General features: G+C 38.6%; 1 protein-coding gene across 5 annotated transcripts in view; it reads left to right on the top strand.

Annotated features, from left to right (window-relative positions):
• SPDYA (speedy/RINGO cell cycle regulator family member A) overlaps positions 1-18926 on the top strand; it is a 34125-nt gene that overhangs the window by 13473 nt on the left and 1726 nt on the right. For all 5 annotated transcript variants that reach the window (XM_027765799.1, XM_027765796.1, XM_027765795.1 and 2 more), the window contains 3 exons: positions 2934-3019; positions 8433-8604; positions 13746-14037. In XM_027765799.1, coding sequence (XP_027621600.1) covers positions 2934-3019; positions 8433-8604; positions 13746-14037 — 550 coding nt within the window. The remainder of the gene's footprint in view (positions 1-2933; positions 3020-8432; positions 8605-13745; positions 14038-18926) is intronic.

Raw genomic sequence — 18926 nt, 5'->3', positions numbered from 1 at the left:
GCCCCAGCGGGTGACAAGGCGCACAAAAAAAAAAAAAAAAAAAAAAAAAAACATGCTGGGTCCATTTGCATGCATGCCCATAATCCTGCTGGGAAGGAGAAATGGAGTAAAAGAGTGCAGAATGACCGTGCCTCATTAGGAATCTCTTTCTCTCTCTTTTCCCTGCCCCCCTCCATGAGACACATACCTTCTGTCAATAAAAAAGAAAATAATAGGACCAGCAGATGGCGTGGTGGTCAGGGTGCTGGACACTCCCGCATGGCCAACCGGGGTTCAAGTCCTGGACCTGGTGGCTTGCTTTCTCACTTCCTCTTTCTCTCGCTCTCACCCTCTGTCTCTCTCTGGTCAAATTAAAAATCAATGAATGAATAAATAGTAAAATAAATAGTTATTGGGGCCGGCAGGTGGCGTGGTGGTTAAGGACGCTGGACTCCCACATGGCCGACCACGGTTCAAGGCCTGGACCTGGAGGCTTGCTCTCTCACTTTCCCTCTCTCTCTTTCTCTCTCGCTCTGTCCCTCTCTGGTCAAATTTAAAAAATGAAATAAATGAATGAATAAATATAGTTAAATAAAATAATTATTTAAAAAAATTAATAAATAGTTATAAAAAAATAAAAACAATGGCATTTAAATAAAGATATTTTAAAACATTTAACAATGTCACTAACACGTCTAAAACTTAGCAGTAATGCTTTAATATCACATATCCAATTTATGTTGAATTGTAGTTTTAAACTTCAATTTAAGTGCATTAAAGTTGCTGGGCAGGAGGGGGCAGTGTTTGAAAACTAACTAACCAGGAATACTGTATCTTAAGGTTGCTTCCTGAATTGAAAGTTACCATGGAACCAACAGTTAGCATAATGGCTATGTCGCTGGACTCCCATGTAGTTAAGTGCGGTTTGAGTCCTGGACCCAGTGGCTTAAAACTCATACAGGGCGCGCGTGTGTGTGTGTGCCCAAGATCCCAAGAGGAGAATGGAGGAGAAGGGATTGTGACGTGGTCATCCCCTCTGGGGGGTGATTTCTTGCTTTCTATCTCTCTGTCTCTCTCTGTCTGTCTGGCAAGTGCACACGCCCTATAGCAAAAACCTCTAAAAAAAGAAAAAAAAAGTTACCATGAAAATTTGCAATCGCCATTGTGTCCAATCCTGTTATGACAGAATGAGTTACAATAGTATTAACTTGTTTTTAATTGGAACAGTCAGAACCTGGCATATGTTCTAATATCAGACTTGACATGTATTTTCCTAATAGTACATTTAAAACACATTTCCCCCCAAGGAAATAGAGCCATGTTCTAACTTCTGAAGTCATTTCAAAGTCTTCCTTCCTTACTTTCCTTCCTTTCTTTTTCTTTGTTTTCGTTCTTTCTCCTTCTCCTCCTCTTCCTCTTTCTCCTCCTCCTTTTCCTTCTTTCTTCCTTCTTCCTTCTCCCTTCTTCCTTCCTCTTCTTCCTCCTCTGCCGGAGGGCTTTTGTGCTCACCAGAGAGAGAGAGAGAGAAAGCACCTTCCAATGGGAAGTAGTCATGCCACATGCCACAATCCTTTTTCTTTCTTTCCCCATCCCATGAAAATTTGGGGCATGCAAGCATACCGAGTATGTTTTCCAAGTCCCTGTGGGCTGAGATTTGAACCGTAGTCAACCATTTGGCATCAGACTGCCAAGGCACAGGGCTTACACACTGAGATGTGGGGTCAGCCACCTCAAAGTTATTTTTAAAGGTCATTTTAAAAAGAGAGTAGGAGGGGCCAACAGATGGCATAATGGTTACTTTGCTGGACTCCCACATGGCCAACTGCAGTTGAAGTCTGACTTGGTGACTTGGTGGCTTTAAACTCATGCCTTGTGTGTGTGTGTGTGTGTGTGTGCATGCCCAAAATCCTAAGAGGAAAATGAAGAAGGAATTGCGGTGTGGCCAGCCCTCCTTGGGGGGGTGTGTGTACGTGATTTTTTCCTCTCTGTCTGTCTCTCTCTCTTCCTGGTAAGCACATACTCTCTATAACAAATCTGTCTCTCTCTCTCTAAAACAACAACAACAAAAAGAATAAGATAAGAATAGGATATCTGCAACTAACTTAAAGGGGTTAACAGAAAAATGACATATATATATTCACAAGTAGTGATGTCAAACAAATGTTGCAAAATATTAACAATTGGTAAATCTAGGTAAAGGATTTATGGTTATTCATTTTACTATTTCAACTTCGCTGTAGGTTTGGAATTTAATTTAGACAAAATTAAATGGATTTTTTTGTTCAGTAAATATAGGCTATAGTAAAATTTCTGAATCTGTTCTAGTTACTCATGATAAATGGTAAACTACAATGGGACTTCAAAAATTCATGGAAAGAATGGAATTAAAGTGTAAGTCGCATGCCCCCAGCAGTTAGTATAATGGCTATGTCGCTGGACTCCCATGTAGTCGACCGCGGTTCGCGTCCCGGACCCGGTGGCTTAAAACTCACGCCGGGTGCGTGTGCATGCATGCTCAAGATCCCGAGAGGAAAAGGGAGAAGAAGGGATTGTGGCGTGGCCATCCCCCCTGGGGAGTGATTTCTCGCTTTCTGTCTCTCTGTCTGTCTCTGTCTGTCTGGTGAGTGCACGTACCCTATAGCAAAAAACCTCTCCCCCCCCCAAAAAAAAAGTGTAAGTCTACTTTGTAGAAAAAAATTTTAAATCCATGTGTAGTTTTTTCGTAATACACATCTTCTATGAACATTTCGAAGACCCATTGTGTTCTCACTATTCATAAGGTTTGGATGAAACCCCCAAAAAATCAGTGCTGAAGTAAACAGGTGATTTCATAATAAGGATAAATAGTGATTTATTATTTATTATTATTCAGCAGTTTTTAAAGTTAACTGTTTAGAGCAATTTTATTTATGAAAGCAAACTGTTAATATTAATTTTTAACTTTTTCCTTGTAGTATCTTTTGGCTATGACCTTTGTTTATTTCAAGAGGGCTAAATTTACTATAAATGAGCATACCAGGATAAATTTCTTTATTGCTCTGTAAGTATACTTTCTACCAAGTGATTTTTTTGTTATTTATAATGCATATGATACCTTACTTAAAACAGAGGCTGTTTAAAATCTTATGAATATATTTGAACATCCTCCCCTGTATAAGAAGCTACACTCATTTATGGGACCAGCAGTTAGCGTAATGGCGGTCACTGGACTCCCATGTAGTCGACTGCGGTTCGAGTCCCAGACCTGGTGGCTTAAACTCACGCCAGGCATGTGTGTGTGCGTGCCCAAGATCCTGAGAGGAGAATGGAGGAGAAGGGATTGTGGCGTGGCCATCCCCCCGGGGGGCAATTTTTCACTTTCTGTCTTTCTGGAGAATGGAAAAAACCTCCACCAAAAAAAAAAAAAAAAAAAAAGCAGCAGCAGCAGCAGCTATACTCGTTTCACTTCAACCAGATACTTTTGTGTTCTTTTCACTGACCTTATCATGCTGTGTACAAAAGATTTATTGTCCAGTATTCCACTTGAGTTCATATTGTACCTTTTACGTATGTTTTAGAGTACTCTCACTTAAATTATCCCAAATTCTCTTCTTTATTACTTTTTCTTTTAATTTAGCAGAGTTTGGTTGAGCAAAAATGATTCAAATCAGGCAGCCCCCAGAATGACTTCTTTTTTTTTTAAGAGTTATTTATTTAATTTTATTCATTATTAGTATGATTTATTTTCATGCTCACCCGAGAGAGACAGAAAGAGAGAGAGGGATAGTGAGAAAGCAAGCCACAGGTCCAGGACTTAAACCAGGGTAGGCCATGTGGGAATCCAGCACCTTAACCAGTACACCACCTGCTGGCCTCCATAATGGCTTCTAAGAAACTCTGACTTTGATTTTTTTTTTTAATTTGTTTATTATTTTTTTCTCCTATGAGAGACAGAAAGACAGAAAAGCAACAGAGCCTAATGCTATGACCTTTCTGCCAGGCTTCCTTTCCAGTGAGACAGGATCTGAGCATATTTATATATATCTGGCACGTACAGGTCAATATGGGAAGAAATTCCAATCATCTAAATGACCTCCAGTATACAACATTGTATGTAGCACCACTGAGGCTGGGCCCCTGTCTGCTTTTAAGACCTCTTCTATGGTGCTCAGTTTTTTTTTTTTTTTTTTTTTGGTAACTTGCTTGAATTTGATGAACTTCCTAGATTTGAACATTGATATATATTTTTAAAACTTTATTACTTATTTGTTTATTTAAATTTGACCAGAGAAAGACAGAGTGAGAAAGAGAGAGGGAAAGTGAGAAAGCAAGCTGCAAAGTCCAGGACTCAAACCGTTGTCGGCCATGTGGGAGTCCAGTGCCCTAAACTACCATGCCACCTGCTGGCTCCAAACCTTGATATCTTTTAAGAAACAACTCTTGAAAACATTTTTTTTTTTGAGAGGTTTTCGCTATAGGGCGCGTGCGCTTGCCAGACAGACAGAGAGAGACATAGAGACAGAAAGCGAGAAATCACCCCCCAGAAGGGATGGTCACGCCGGAATCCCTTCTCCTCCATTCTCCTCTCCGGATCTTGGGCACACATGCACATGCGCCCGGCGTGGGTTTTAAGCCACCAGGTCCGGGACGCGAACCGCGGTCGACTACGTGGGAGCCCAGTGACATAGCCATTATGCTTACTGGTGGTTCCCTTGAAAACCTTTATAATATCTTATCTCTAGCCTAGGCAGGCTAGCTGGTGGTGTAGTGGTAAAGGTGACTGGATCCCACATGGCTTATTGCATGGTTGGAGTCCTGGACCTACTGCCTTAAAAAACACTCAGGCTACATATGCACACAAAAGAAGGGTGAAATGAAGGAAAAGGGATTCCAGTGTGACTATCCTCCATGAGCAGCGAAAGGGTGGGGGGAATGCCTTGCCACTTTCCCTCTCTCTCTTTCTCTTTGTGGTGAGCATACATGCCCTCTGGCAAATTTAAAAAAGAAAAATTCTAGGCACTATCTCTTCAACTATTCCTCTCCCCTATCTCCTTTATTATCTCCTTTGAAAACAATTAAATGTGTTATACTGTCTTCCATATCCCTTATCTTTGACACTCTCTGTCTCTGGTTCTCTGAACTGCCTTTTAGACCACTTTTTTAATTTAAATTTTTAAAATAATTATTTAACTTTACTTATTTATTTTAATTTGACCAGAGAGGGACAGAGAGAGAGAGAGAAAGCAAGCCGCAAGGTCCAGGACTTGAACTGCGGTCAGCCATATGGGAGTCCAGGGCCCTTAGCCACCATGCCACCTGCCAGCCCCTAATTTTTATTTTGTAATACATTCAATCACTGTATATCACTGCAGCATGCAAGATGAATTTTCCCAGTATGAATACACTGTATGTTGGTTCAGTCAAAGATACTAACATACAAGTTATCATTAGCATACAGTTTTCCGTTTTTCTGTCCCTTAAATGTTTTACTTCTTTTTTGGGCAGTTTCTTTAGATTTATTATTTAGTTTCTAGTTTTTGCTATAGGGCATGTGTACTTGCAAGAAAGAGGCAGAGATAGAGAATGAGAGAAATTGAAAAATCATCCCCCAAGGGACAATTCCCTTCTTCTCCAAGTCTCCTCTCAGGATTTGTGTGTGCATGCACACATGCTCAAGTTGTTTTTCAAGCCACTGGTCTGGGACTCTAATTGCATAGCTGCCCATGAGGGATCTAGTGCCTTAAACTCCACATCCCCTACTGCCCCCTTTAGATTTATTTCAGTTCACTAATTGAATCATCTTATGTCCAACATGTTAGTTAATTTTATTTAACTTTTTTATTTATAGAAGTTCTGTTTTTTTAATTTTTCAATTATACTTACCCTATTTTTATATTATCTATAGAATTTTTTTATTTTTCAAATGTATCCCATTGTCATATTGTCAAGATACTTTATTTTTTAAAAATTATTTAACTTTATTTATTATTATCATCATTATTATTTTCCAGTTTGATCAGAGAGAGACAGAGAGAGAGAGAGAGGAAGTGAGAAAGCAAGCCACCAGGTCTGAGACTTGAACCATGGTCGGCCATGTGGGAGTCCAGCGCCTTTAACCACCATGCCACTTTTTGGCCCCAAGATACTTTATTTTTAAGGGAGATTTTTGCTATAGAGCACATGCATTCACCAGAGAAACAGAGAGACAGAAAGCAAGAAATCAACCCCAAGGGGAGATGGCCATGCCACAGTCTTTTCTCCTCCATACTCCTTGGGATTTTTTAAAAAAGAATTCTTTATTTTATTTATTATAATTATTATTTTATTTGCTCACCAGAGAGAGAGAGACAGAGGGAAAGTGAGAAAGCAAACTGCCAGGTCTAAGACTTGAACCATGGTCTGCCATGTAGGAGTCCAGTACCTTAACCACCACACCACCTGCTGGTGATTTTGGGCATACATGCACTTGTGCCCAGTGTGAGTTTTAAGCTGCTGGGTCGAGGACTTGAACCATGGTTGACTACGTGGGAGTCTAGCCATGTAACCATTTTGGCATCTGCTGGTCCCTCAAAATACTTTTAATTCATTTATGTATATTAGATATAGTTATTTTATATTCTGTGTCTATTCCAGTGTTTTCAGACTTCACGGTCTGGTTCTGCTCATGGTGTCTTGTTCCCTTATGTATTTTGTAATATTTTTTATTGTAAGTTGCCCATTTTTCTTGGAAAGTCATCTGTGAATTTTGCATTCTTTCTAATGAGAAATCTGCTCTATCTTTATCTTTGTTCCTGAATTATTATTATTATTTTTTAATTTGCCAGAGAACACATATGCTTGCCAGGGAGAGACAGAGGGAGAGAAAGTGAGAAAGCACCCCCCTGTGGAGAATGGTCACATATCACAATCCCTTCTCTGTCCCTCCTTTCAGATCTTTGGGCATGCTCGCCACACCTGGCATGTTTTTCAAACTGGCGGATCTGAGACTTGAACAGCACAGTCAGCTATGTGAGATCCAGCTGCCTTAACCACCATGCCACCCACTAGCCCTGTTCCTGTATTATTTAATGTGTGTGTGTGTGTGTGTGTGTGTTTCTGTTTTTAGTATTTTGTCATTATCACTGGCTTTGAACAATTCAATTAATGTACCTTGGTGTAATTTTCTACATGTTTCTTGTTCTTCAGGATTCATTGAGTTTCTTTGTAGATTTATAGTTTTTATTAAATTTAAAATTTTTTCACTATTATTTCTTCAAACATTTTTCTGTCTACTACTGCCCTTCAGAAACTCCTATTTTACCTTTTTTTAGATTTCTTGACATTGTCCCACATCTAAATGACGCTCTATTTATTATTTTTTTTCTTCCGTGTGTTTCATTTGGATAGTTTCTATTGCTGTGTCTTTAATTCACACATTTTTCTTCTACAGTATTTAATCTGCCATTAATCCTTTCAGTTTAGTTTTCATTGTACACATTGTAGTTTTCATTTCTAGAAGTACATTTTCAATGTGTCTAGTTAACTTTTGGAACAAATGGAGTAAGTATGACTGTTTTAATGCCCTTGTCTGCTATGTCTACCACAGGTATCACTTTGGAGTTGTTTTTGATTAATCGATTATTTTCCTTATTGTGGGTTGTGTTTTCATGTAACTATGTAGCCTGGTGCCCCTGCAAGTTATACAGAATACTGATTTCCTTATGTTTATTGCAGCCCTAAGTAAATGTTAGTTTCCCTTGATTTCTTATTGCCAAACTCAGGTAGTTTCTTTAATTTACGTAAGGCTTCAGTAGTGCCTATTCACACCTGCCAGAATGAAAAAAAATTCAGTTTATGGAGTATTTAAAAGCATACTCAGAGATATCGTCCTTCAGCTGTGGGAAATAAACCTCAGACTGAACATTGCTCCCAGTCCATCAAATCATAAAAGCCAAGACCTAAAAAATTCAGATTGTTTCTAAGTAACGTAACTATAGCCCAGAACAATGCTTAAGAGTTATTGAAATACTGGGACCCCCAGATGGTGTAGTGGCTTATGTCACTGGACCCCCACATGGCTGTCTGCAGTTTAAGTCCCAGACCTGGTGGCTTGAAACTCACGCTGAGCGCGTGTGTGCATAAAATCCCAAAAGGAGAATGGAGGAGAAGGGATTGTGGCATGGTCATCCCTCTGGGGGTTGATTTCTCACTTTCTGTCTCTTTCTGGCAAGCTCACATCCCCTATGGCAAAAATCTCTCTCAGTGGGGGAAAAAAAAAAAAAGATGTTTAGGAATACAAAAATACCCAAAACCCAACACGGTAAATTCATTGTATCTCTATTTTTGATCTGCATTTTTTCAAATTGTGAACATCTTTTGTGTACTTGTAAGCCATTTGTATTTCTCCTTATTTATTTATTTATTTTTAAATGAGCTACCTGCCTTTTCCTGTTCTTTACCCATTTCTTTTTTGGGTTGTTGGTCTTCTTTGTTAGGTATCTGGCTAATACAGTTGAAGAAGATGAGGAAGAATCCAAGTATGAAATTTTTCCATGGGCATTAGGGAAAAACTGGAGAAAATTGTTTCCTAATTTCTTAAAGTTAAGGGACCAGCTGTGGGATAGAATTGACTATAGGGCTATTGTAAGCAGACGATGCTGTGAGGAGGTAAGGATTTTAAAATGTTTTTTTATATATGTAATCTTTGTCTTCTGTTTATTTAGTTTTCCTTGTCTTTTTAAATGTGTTTCTAATGTTCCAATTTTTTTGTATATTTAATGGTAGACCATTAACCTTGATCATTACCATGAATACAACTTACATATCACAATGTTGCTGTTTTAATTTTGTACCCAAATAATTAAAAACAGTAGTAAAGCCCTATGTGTAGAGAACTGAATCACAGTTCAAGTCTCAGCCTTAGTGGCTTAAAAAAGTGTCCTCCATATGCATGTGTACCCAAAATCTTAATGGGATGGAAAAGTGAGGGTAAATTTATTGTGGTATGACCGTGTCTTACTGGGGATGCACTTTGTCTCTTGCACGCAAGGACACACACTTACTGGCAATTAAAATTAAAAAGAAAATTGTCACTTTTGTTTTTCAGAAGAGCTCACTTCTATAGTATTTGTATTTTAATGTGTTTCTCCTATCTAAAAAGATCTCCAGTATATTAGGAATGGGTGGTGTGAACATTGCAAAATTTCTTATTGAGGTTGATAATAACTCTGGAGTTGAGTAGTAATTCCCATGAAATAAAATCTAAAATTTCAGGTTCCTAATATTGAAATACTAATTGAATAGCATATAATTTAAATAAATTAAAACATGTTTAAAAAACAGTCCTCAGGGGCCAGCAGGTGGCGTGGTGGTTGAGGCACTGGACTCCCACATGCTCAATCGCAATTCAAGTTCCAGATCTGGTGGCTTGCTTTCTCACTTTCCCTCTCTCTCTCTCTGTATCTTTCTGTTGAGTGCACATGTCCCATAGCAAATTTTAAAATGATAATAATAAAATTAAATAATTAAAAAATACTTTAAGAAAAAAGAAACATTCCTTTTTTTCGCATAGAATGTTTTGTTTCATTGATACTATATTTTATTAACATAAGCCAGCAGGACACCAAAAATTTTTAAATCAATTATTTTATTAAATATACTATTTTTAAACAAAGTTAATGTTATAAGCTAAAGAAAAATTGTAGAGTAGAAAATGATGTGGGAAGCAGAGATAACTATAAATGCCAGTACTAGTTCATAGAAATTTTGATAGATGTTGACTAGATAATGCTGTAATTAAATGAAATCATACCTAGTTAAGTGACTACAGGCCAAAAGAGACAATTAATAGGAGAGTGTCAAACCTGAAGGAAGACTTCAGGTGGTGTGTCACAGAATTTTGCCTAGAACAAATCGTATTAAATGTATTTATTAATGAGATGAACACAGATAATGCATGTATTTGTGTATTGAATTATGAGGATTGTTTATTAATGAGGGAAATACAAGGATTCAGAAATAATTTAGAAAACTGCACAATAGGCTAACTTCATATAAGATTAAATTCAATAGAAAAAGATTAAATGTTTGATGTAAAAGACCCCCTCCCCCAGGGTAATTTATGTACCCATACCTGTCCTTGGACATGATAGTGGGTAATATTTGAGCACTCAAATTTTTTCCAAATAAATGCTGTTTGGGACCTTGAACTATCAGCTAAGAGCATAGAGCAGGCTGCATAAGCAAAAGACCAGCATGGGCCAGTGGCTTACCTCAGGGTGTCTACCCAACCACTCCCAAGACACAGTAACTATTTTAATGCAACAATGTTACCATATACTACTCTTGTTGGAATTACCTCAGCTGCTGATAACCAGTCTATAGAAGAGCCAGGGTGGTCAGCTGGCCCCTCAGTGTTCTGTTTTCTCTCTGACAACTAGCCTCCATTCTAAACCCCTCATATCAATTAGTTTAGAAAGTGTATTTAGGAGGCTAGTAGGTGGCATAGTAGTTAAGGCGTTGTACTTCTACATGGCTGACTGTATGTAGTTCAAGTCCCAGATCCAGTGACTTTGAAACTCATGCTGGGCACATGTGAATGTGTGCCCCAAATCCCAGAGGAGACTGGAGAAGGGATTGCAGAATGACCATCCCTCCTAGGGCGTGATTTCTTACTTTCTCTATCTCCAGTGAGCATATGCGCCCTATTGCAAAAACTTTAAAAAAGAAAATAAAATGTATTTAAATCTTATTTTATCTTATGAATTAAATAGCATAAATACTTTTTCAATTTCATAGATGAAAAAACTGACTTAGAATGGTTATGACTTGCTCATGACTATGAAATTAATGTGTGGCAGGGCCAGCTATACTTATACTCAGCACCCTTCCCATTATAAATCACCTCCAAAGAAAGAATATATGCTCTCCTTTCAGATAATAACGAGTTTTGTAAATCGTCTCTTTTCTATTTCTAACTTTGGCTGTCAGAAACTAAGAGCTAGATATTATCCTTAATAGATCAATGCTATTGCATTTTATTACTAGCATATCTGCTTTTCCCCTTTAGCCAATTTTCTGTTTGGATCTGTTTAATAATTTATTTTTTCTTTTTGTCAGATGCCTCAAATCTTCTTTTGGAAAGAGATTAGGGTGTGATTAAATTGAATAATATATGGAAGGCTTCTTCAAAAAAGAGTAAAGAATATTTCCTTACTCTGTTCTTACTATCTTATTTTTGATAAGGTTACCTTTTTGGACATCATCTCCTTTGAAGTGGAATTTGTTTATGTTGGTGATGGTATAATTTCTAGACTGGTTCACAGATTTGAAGGATGCCTGTCTCATAATGAGAGTTAGACTTTAATTCCAGCTCTTTACATGCATCACAAAGGTAGCAATTTAATCAAGAGGAAACTTTTCTCTTTGTACTCTGGCCTAGTAGCCACAATATCATCATACCTGAGTTCTCCATTTACCTGCCAGTTGATTCCAAATCAGAAATTTAGAAAGCAGGGGACCAGCAGTTGGCATAATGGCTACATCGCTGGACTCCCATGTAGTCAATCACGGTTCAAGTCCCGAACCCGGTGGCTTAAACTCACACTGGGTACGTTTGTGTGCATGCCCAAAATCCTGAGAGGAGGAGAATGGAGGAGAAAGGATTGCGGTGTGGCCATTCCCCTGGGGGGGTGGTGATTTCTCACTTTCTGTCTCTCTCTGGTGAGCGTATGCACTATATAGCAAAAACTCTATCTCAAAAAAATAAAAAAAAAAAAATCTAACTAAAAAAAAAAAAAAAAAAAAAAAAAAAAAAGAAAGAAAGAAAGAAAAATTTAGAAAGCAGCTAGAAGACCAGCAGGTGGCATGGTGGTAAGGTGCTGGACATTCCCACATGACTGACCATTGTTCTCTGACAAGCACATGGACCACAGGGCATAAAACCTCTAAAAAACAATAATAAGGGGACCAGCAGGTGGCGTGGTGGTTAAGGCACTGGACGCTCCCCCATGGCCAACCACAGTTCGAGTCCCAAACGTGGTGGCTTGCTTTCTCACTTTCTCTCTCTTGTTCTTTCTCTGTCTCTCTCTGGTCAAATTAAATGAATGAACGAATAAATAAAGTTAGACGATTCTTTGGAAAACAAAAACCAATAATAATAAAAAAGGCATCTAATACACACATAACTTAGCCTAGACTATCTTAAATGTGCTCAGAACATTTATACTAGCCTAATGTTGGACAAAAATCATCTAATACAAAGCCTATTTTATAATAAAGTATTGAATATCTCATGTAACTCATTGAATACTGTACTGAAAATGAAAAACAACTAAAGATTTTTGCTTAGAATAAATAGAAGTTTTAGATTTCATGAGACCAACACATAGGTACACTTCCCTAACTTGACTTCTTTTTTTTTTTTTTTTGGAGAGGCTTTTGCTATAGGGCATGTGTACTCACCAGCAAGACAGAGAGACAGAAAGCAAGAAATCAGCCCCCAAGGGAAATGGCCATGCCGCAATCCCTCCTCCTCCATTCTCCTCTCAGGATCTTGGGCATGCACACACACATCCCTGGTATGAGTTTAAGCCACCGAGTCCGTGACTCAGACCGTGGTTGACTACATGGGAATCCAGTGACAAAGCCATTACACCAACTGCTGGTCCCCCCTACCTTGACTTTTTAAATGGCTATCATTTGCTTACTATGCGATACAAATTTTTACTCATATCTCATCTAATCCTCAAAACAACCTTGAGGTAGCTAATATAACCATTTTAGGATGAAAAAATTAAGCCTCAGAAAGGTTGAATAACCTGCCAATTATCATTTAGGTGGTAAGCTGCAGAACCTCAATAAGAAACTAAGTCTACCTTAAGTCTAAAACCATGTTGTAAATAAACCTTATAAAGCAGTGCTTGAGAACTATATATACAATTCCCTAAATTGACCTGCTCTGCCACCTTTTGCTTCTCCTTGGACCCCTAATTCACCTCTGAGACTTTAGGGCTCTCAAAATAGTTTGTAAATCACTGGTTTAGGCATTTAAGAAGGCTCTGTCTAGCTCTCAAATACAATTCTCACTTACTTTGGTCTTTGATAACTGCAACTAAAGATTTTTGCCTAGAATAAGTAGAAATTTTAGATTTCGTGAGGTTAGCACATAGGTAAACTTCCCTAACTTGATTTCTTAAATAACTAACATTAAATATTTTTAATCCAGGATATTTCAAAGAATTAAGTATCATTTGGGCTAGGTTATCTCTTCCAAACTTAGAATATTCAGAATTTAAGAATAAATACCCTGATCAAATGGAAAATTACTTCAGTTCTATTCCCTGTTCTAAATAATTTACTTTGTCAGTTATTTTCCTAATGATTCAAGCAATAAATCGTGTTATAGTAGTACTGCCTTATCTGAAGTTATGTTTTTTTTTTTTTTGAGAGGTTTTTACTATAGGGTGCATGTGCTTGCCAGACAGACAGACAGAGAGATAGAAAGCAAGAAATCACCCCCCAGGGGGGATGGCCACGCTGCAATCCCTTCTCCATTCTCCTCTCGGGATCTTGGGCATGCACGCACATGCGCCCGGCGTGAGTTTTAAGCCACTGGGTCCGGGATGCGTACTGCAATCGACTATGTGGGAGTCCAGCGACATAGCCATTACGCTAACTGCTGGTCCCATGAAGTTTGTTTTTTAATTGGTAACTTGGATGTCTGTTTTAGAGATAGCTATTTTTGAGTTAGAATTTTTATATTAAATTTTTTAATTAATAAAACTTTAAAAGTAAGCTTTCCATAATAGGTTATGGCCATTGCACCAACCCATTATATCTGGCAACGAGAACGCTCTGTGCATCACAGTGGAGCTGTCAGAAACTACAACAGAGATGAAGTTCAGCTGCCCCGGGGACCTAGTGCCACGCCAGTAGATTGTTCACTCTGTGGTAAAAAAGGAAGATATGTTAGATTGGGATTATCTTCATCTTCCTCATCCAATGATACAGCAGAAGTGACGGAAAAACATTCTCAGGAATCACAGAACTCGATCTCAAACAAAATAGTTGATCCTTCTCAAGCTTATAGCTATTTTCAAGGTATGATTTAGTGATACACCAGAATTCGATTTATACATGTTATTTATTGAGCTCTAGTTAGTCTTTACAGGCAGGGATACATGGTCATTTATACTACAATATGAGTTAAATTAGTATTTAAAGTTTTCTCCTTTTGTTACCACTTTTATTCTTGTGCCCCTATCTGTTTTGTGGTGTAGCCCACGTAATCTAAAGGATTTTTAATGTGACTTATGTTAAAATGAAAACTAAGGTACTATGAACCTCAAGTATTTTAAGTACTAAGTATTTTAAGAGTTTGAGTCATTTCTTTGAAATGTTTGTTTTATTCAAAAGGACTTCGAGCAAAAATAAATTTACTTGCAATCTTACCTTCTACCTATTGGTTTTCCTTCTATATACTTTTCTATTCCTAATAACATTAGAACCATGTTATATGTAGGCCTGCCTTTTTTCATTTATCATAAGGCATTTTCCCATGTTATTTGGTTTTTGAAAACCTGCTTTTTAATCCTGATGTAATGTTAGTACCATTATTTGGCATATTTCATTTGTGTTGGGATTTAAGGAATTTTGTAATATTAGAAAATAATCATATGAACTGGAAATACAACCATACCAAAAGTTTTATTTAAATTAAAATTATCCATAGTATTTATCTTTTAGATTTGAAACAATAAGTATTAGGATAATATGGTACTATCAGTGATCCTTATAAAGCCTTTCTTCCAGATTTTCACCAATCTGAAGACAAGGCTGACAGACTTCTTATGGTCCTTTCTAACCCTATCATTAGAAATTAACAGACATGCACTCTTTCAGAATTTCTCCTGTTTTTACCACATCCATATAAAATTAACAATAACTACCAAAGCTTTACTTAAGGAGAAACTAGACTCCAAGAATCTTTAGGCAGTCATGCCTCATTCATGCTCTAGTCCCAGGCTGTGTGGTAATCATTCAACAAATCTGACTGACAGTACAGTCCCTTCCTTTTCAAAAACTCCAAGCACGATTTTTTTTTTTTTTGAGAGGTTTTTGCTATAGGGCGCGTGCGCTCGCCAGACAGACAGAGAGAGACGTAGAGACAGAAAGCGAGAAATCACCCCCCACGGGGGATGGTCACGCCGCAATCCCTTCCCCTCTTAGGATCTTGGGCATGCACGCACATGCACCCGGCGTGAGGTTTAAGCCACTGGGTCCGGGACGTGAACCGCGGTTGACTATGTGGGAGTCCAGCGACATAGCCATTACGCTAACTGCTGATTCCCCAAGCACAATTTTTTTAAGAGAGATTTTTGCTGTAGGGTGTGTGCACTTACCAGAAAGACAGGGAGTGTGAAATCACCCTCCCCCTCCAGGGGCGATGGCTATGCTGCAATCCCTTCTCCTCCATATTCTTTTTGGAATTTTGGACACACACACACACACACACACACACACACACACATGCCCGGCTTGAGTTTTAAGCCGCCAGGTCTGGGACTTGAACCGTGGGCGACTACATGGGAGCCAGAGATGCAACCATTATGCCATCTGCTGGTCTCCCAAGAACAATTTTTTTTTGCTTCTCTCCTATTTGAAGGTAAATAGGTCTACCATAGGCCAAATTATAAAATAAAAATTGTCTTCTTGCACCCCTCCCCTCTCAGCGGTTACTTTCACATTCTTTGATCCTTATAATAGGTAAGTTTTACTAAATGTTTAAAATGTCCCAGGCAATTTAGTATTTTATATTTACAGTATCATTTAATATTGGCAGCCAACTGTACACCAAATACTGTTATTCTCTACTTGAGAGATAAGGAACTGAGGTTTAAGTTAAAGTTTGCCCTGGGGCTAGCAGCTGGTGTGGAAGTTAAGGTAGCTGGATCCCACGAGGCCTACTGCATGGTTCAAGTCTGGGACCCAGTGGCCTGAAAATCACACTGGGCACATGTCCATGTGTGCCCTAAATCCTGAGAAAATGAAGAGGGAATTGCAGTGTGGCCACCCCCACCTGGAGGGTGATTTCTCTTTCTCCCTCTTTCTCCCGTGAGCACACCCTCTGTATATAGAAAAATAAGTTTGTCCAACATGATGGAGTGCCATTTGAACCCAGGTCTCTGACTCTAGACCAGAACCTGAATTCTTATTACATTCAACTAGCTCTTTGAAGTTCTGCCTTTGACAGTGAAAATAAGTTGTCACTGAAGCCTTCAGACTACTAAGTGCTGAAAGGAGTAAGAACCAAGTGCCTGATGAAAGCTTGGAGTGATTGGGAGAGAACTCTAATGACAATTTGAACAGGTATTTACAGAAAGCAGAACTGAAGCAGTTACATTTTATTCAGATTAGCCCTCATAGATAGCAAGTGCAGTTAACAGTCTATATTCTAGGCCTTGACATAAACAGAAAATTGAGATGTACTCAGGGAGTAAAGGGCTCTACCAGTCAGTGTGCTTTGAAAAACAAAGCAGGTCTTTGAGGATTGTAGATGAAATGTGGAATACTAACTAAGGAAAGTCGTAGAAGGAATTGTGCTTCCATCCTGTCTTGAGATTTAGGATTTATCCATCCTGTGTGGGGAAGAACAAGTATTTAGCCATCACTGTATTAACTAAAGGTTAACTGTAAAAACCCCTTCTGTCAGGCTGTCAGAGTATAGGTCATAAAAGGAAAAACTACTGATCACACAATTTTTTTTCTTTAATTTTTTTTTTGTTTGTTTTGTTTTTTTTTGGTTTTTTTGTATAGGGCACATGTGCACGCCAGAAAGAGAGAGACAGAGACAGAAAGCAAGAAATCACCCCCCCCGGGGGGGGATTAGCCATGCTGCAATCCCTTCTACTCTATTCTTTCAGGATCTGGGGCACGCATACACACGTGCCCAGCATAAGTTTAAGCCACCGGGTCTGGAATTCGAACCGCGGTCCACTATATGGCAGTCCAGCAACATAGCCATTATACCAACTGCTGGTCGCCTGATCACACAATTTGACCAGTAGAAATTCACATTTCATTTTTACTCAATAGACTAAGAGTGTGCTCATTGGTGGGTGGGGGAACAGTAGATTTAATGGAGCAGGGTCAGTTGGTCAGTCTCTCATTGCTTAAGCAGCTGCCAATCCCCAGTAGTTATCTCTGCCAGCAAAATTTTCTTCCTCCAGTCCACATGATGTTGGAATCACCTGATGGCTTGTGGTTGCAGAAAACTCAGTTCGGCATTCTCCGAGAGACACAGAGCTGATGCTCTGCTCCAGGATTTCATGCTAAAACTTAGATAGCCAGCTATCCATGCTTCTACCTTTCTTTCAAACACGTGCAAACAATTTGATTTTCAGGTAAAAACATGTTTTTAAACCTTTAATTTTTTTTTTTCTTAAAAACATATTCAAGGGGCTGGCAGGTGGTTAAGGGCCCTGGACTCCCACATGACCAATCATGGTTCAAGTCCTGGACCTGATGGTTTGCTTTCTCACTTTCCCTCTCTTTCACTTTGCCCCTCTCTGGTCAAATTAAAAATAAATAAATAAAATTAGATAAAATAATTCTTTGGAACAAAAACTTATTCAAAAAACAAGTTGTATGTAAACATGTTTATGACATTTATTAAGAACAATATTTTTCAATTTGACAAAGTGAGGTAAAACACTGTCAAAACATTTCACATTTGGTGGTAGTGGGGACAGTGGAGGCATTCTTTACAAATTTACATATATTATGATCACCAGTCAAGCACTAAGCACTTCATAAAGTAATCTCATTTAACACCCAATACCTCAGAAGTCTTGAAATAGCCTTATGATACTTCTTTTATTGATGAAAAAACAAACTCAGAAAAATCACACCATTCCCAGGTAAAACAGGAACAGTAAGAAATCCAGTTCTGGGACCAGCGGGTGGCATGGTGGTTAAGGCGCTGGATGAGTCCTGTTTGCTCAGAGTACAGGAAAGGATAGAAGTTTGATAGTGGATAGAAGTTTGAAAATACTCTCCCTCTACATCCAATGATTCACCAGCTTATCTAGCTCTTTTTTCACAATACTTTTTACATCTGCCCCTTTCCTACTACTAGCCCCTTCATATGTATTGCTATAAAATCTCTGATTTAGTAGTTTTTTCTTCAGATTTGGAGATACCAATATCCCCTTTTACATGACCATGTAGCCTTCCACATGGCTGACCCTGGTTCAAGTTCTGGACCTGGTGGCTTGCTTTCTCTCTCTCTCTCTCTCTCTCTCTGAGTCTCTCTCTGGTCAAATTAAAATAAATGAATGAATAAATAAAATAATTATTTAAAAAAAAAAAAGAAACCCAGTTCTATCTGAACACACAGCACATGGGTTGTGTTATTGTTATCTTTTTTTTTTTTTTTTGAGGGAGGTTTTTGCTATAGGGTGTGTACACGTGCTAGAGAGATAGAGACAGAAAGTGAGAAACCACCTCCCAATGCAAAATGACTACGCCACAATCCCTTCTTCTCTTGGGATTTTGGGCATGCATGTACATGCGCCCAGCATGAGTTTCAAGTCACCAGATCTGGTATTGGAACTGTGGTCAACCATGTGGAAGTTCAGTGCCTTAACCACATTATCTGCTGGCTCCCACGTAGCACATGTTTATACTTACTGTTGTTTCTCTACCTTATGCTGTCTTAAACCCTATGACACTTAAACTGGTCCAAGTGAAACATGGGTATGTCTTCTGTATTATTTGAACTCCTGAGCTTTTAGGATGAAGGCAAGGTAAAAGAGAAACAAAACAAAACAAAACAAAAAAACCTTTGCCCTGGGTCATGTAGGCAGGCAGATAGGGAACATTCCAGCTATTAGATAATCTAAAACCAAGGGGACCAAGAGTTGGTGTAATGGCTATGTCACTGGACTCCCATGTAGTCCACTGCAGGTCAAGTCCTGGACCCAGTGGCT

This window comes from Tupaia chinensis, unplaced genomic scaffold, assembly GCF_000334495.1.
Source record: "Tupaia chinensis unplaced genomic scaffold, TupChi_1.0 Scaffold139757_1, whole genome shotgun sequence".
Taxonomy (NCBI): domain Eukaryota; kingdom Metazoa; phylum Chordata; class Mammalia; order Scandentia; family Tupaiidae; genus Tupaia; species Tupaia belangeri.
Note: the sequence above shows the minus strand (reverse complement) of the source record. Positions and strands in the feature narration are given on the sequence as shown.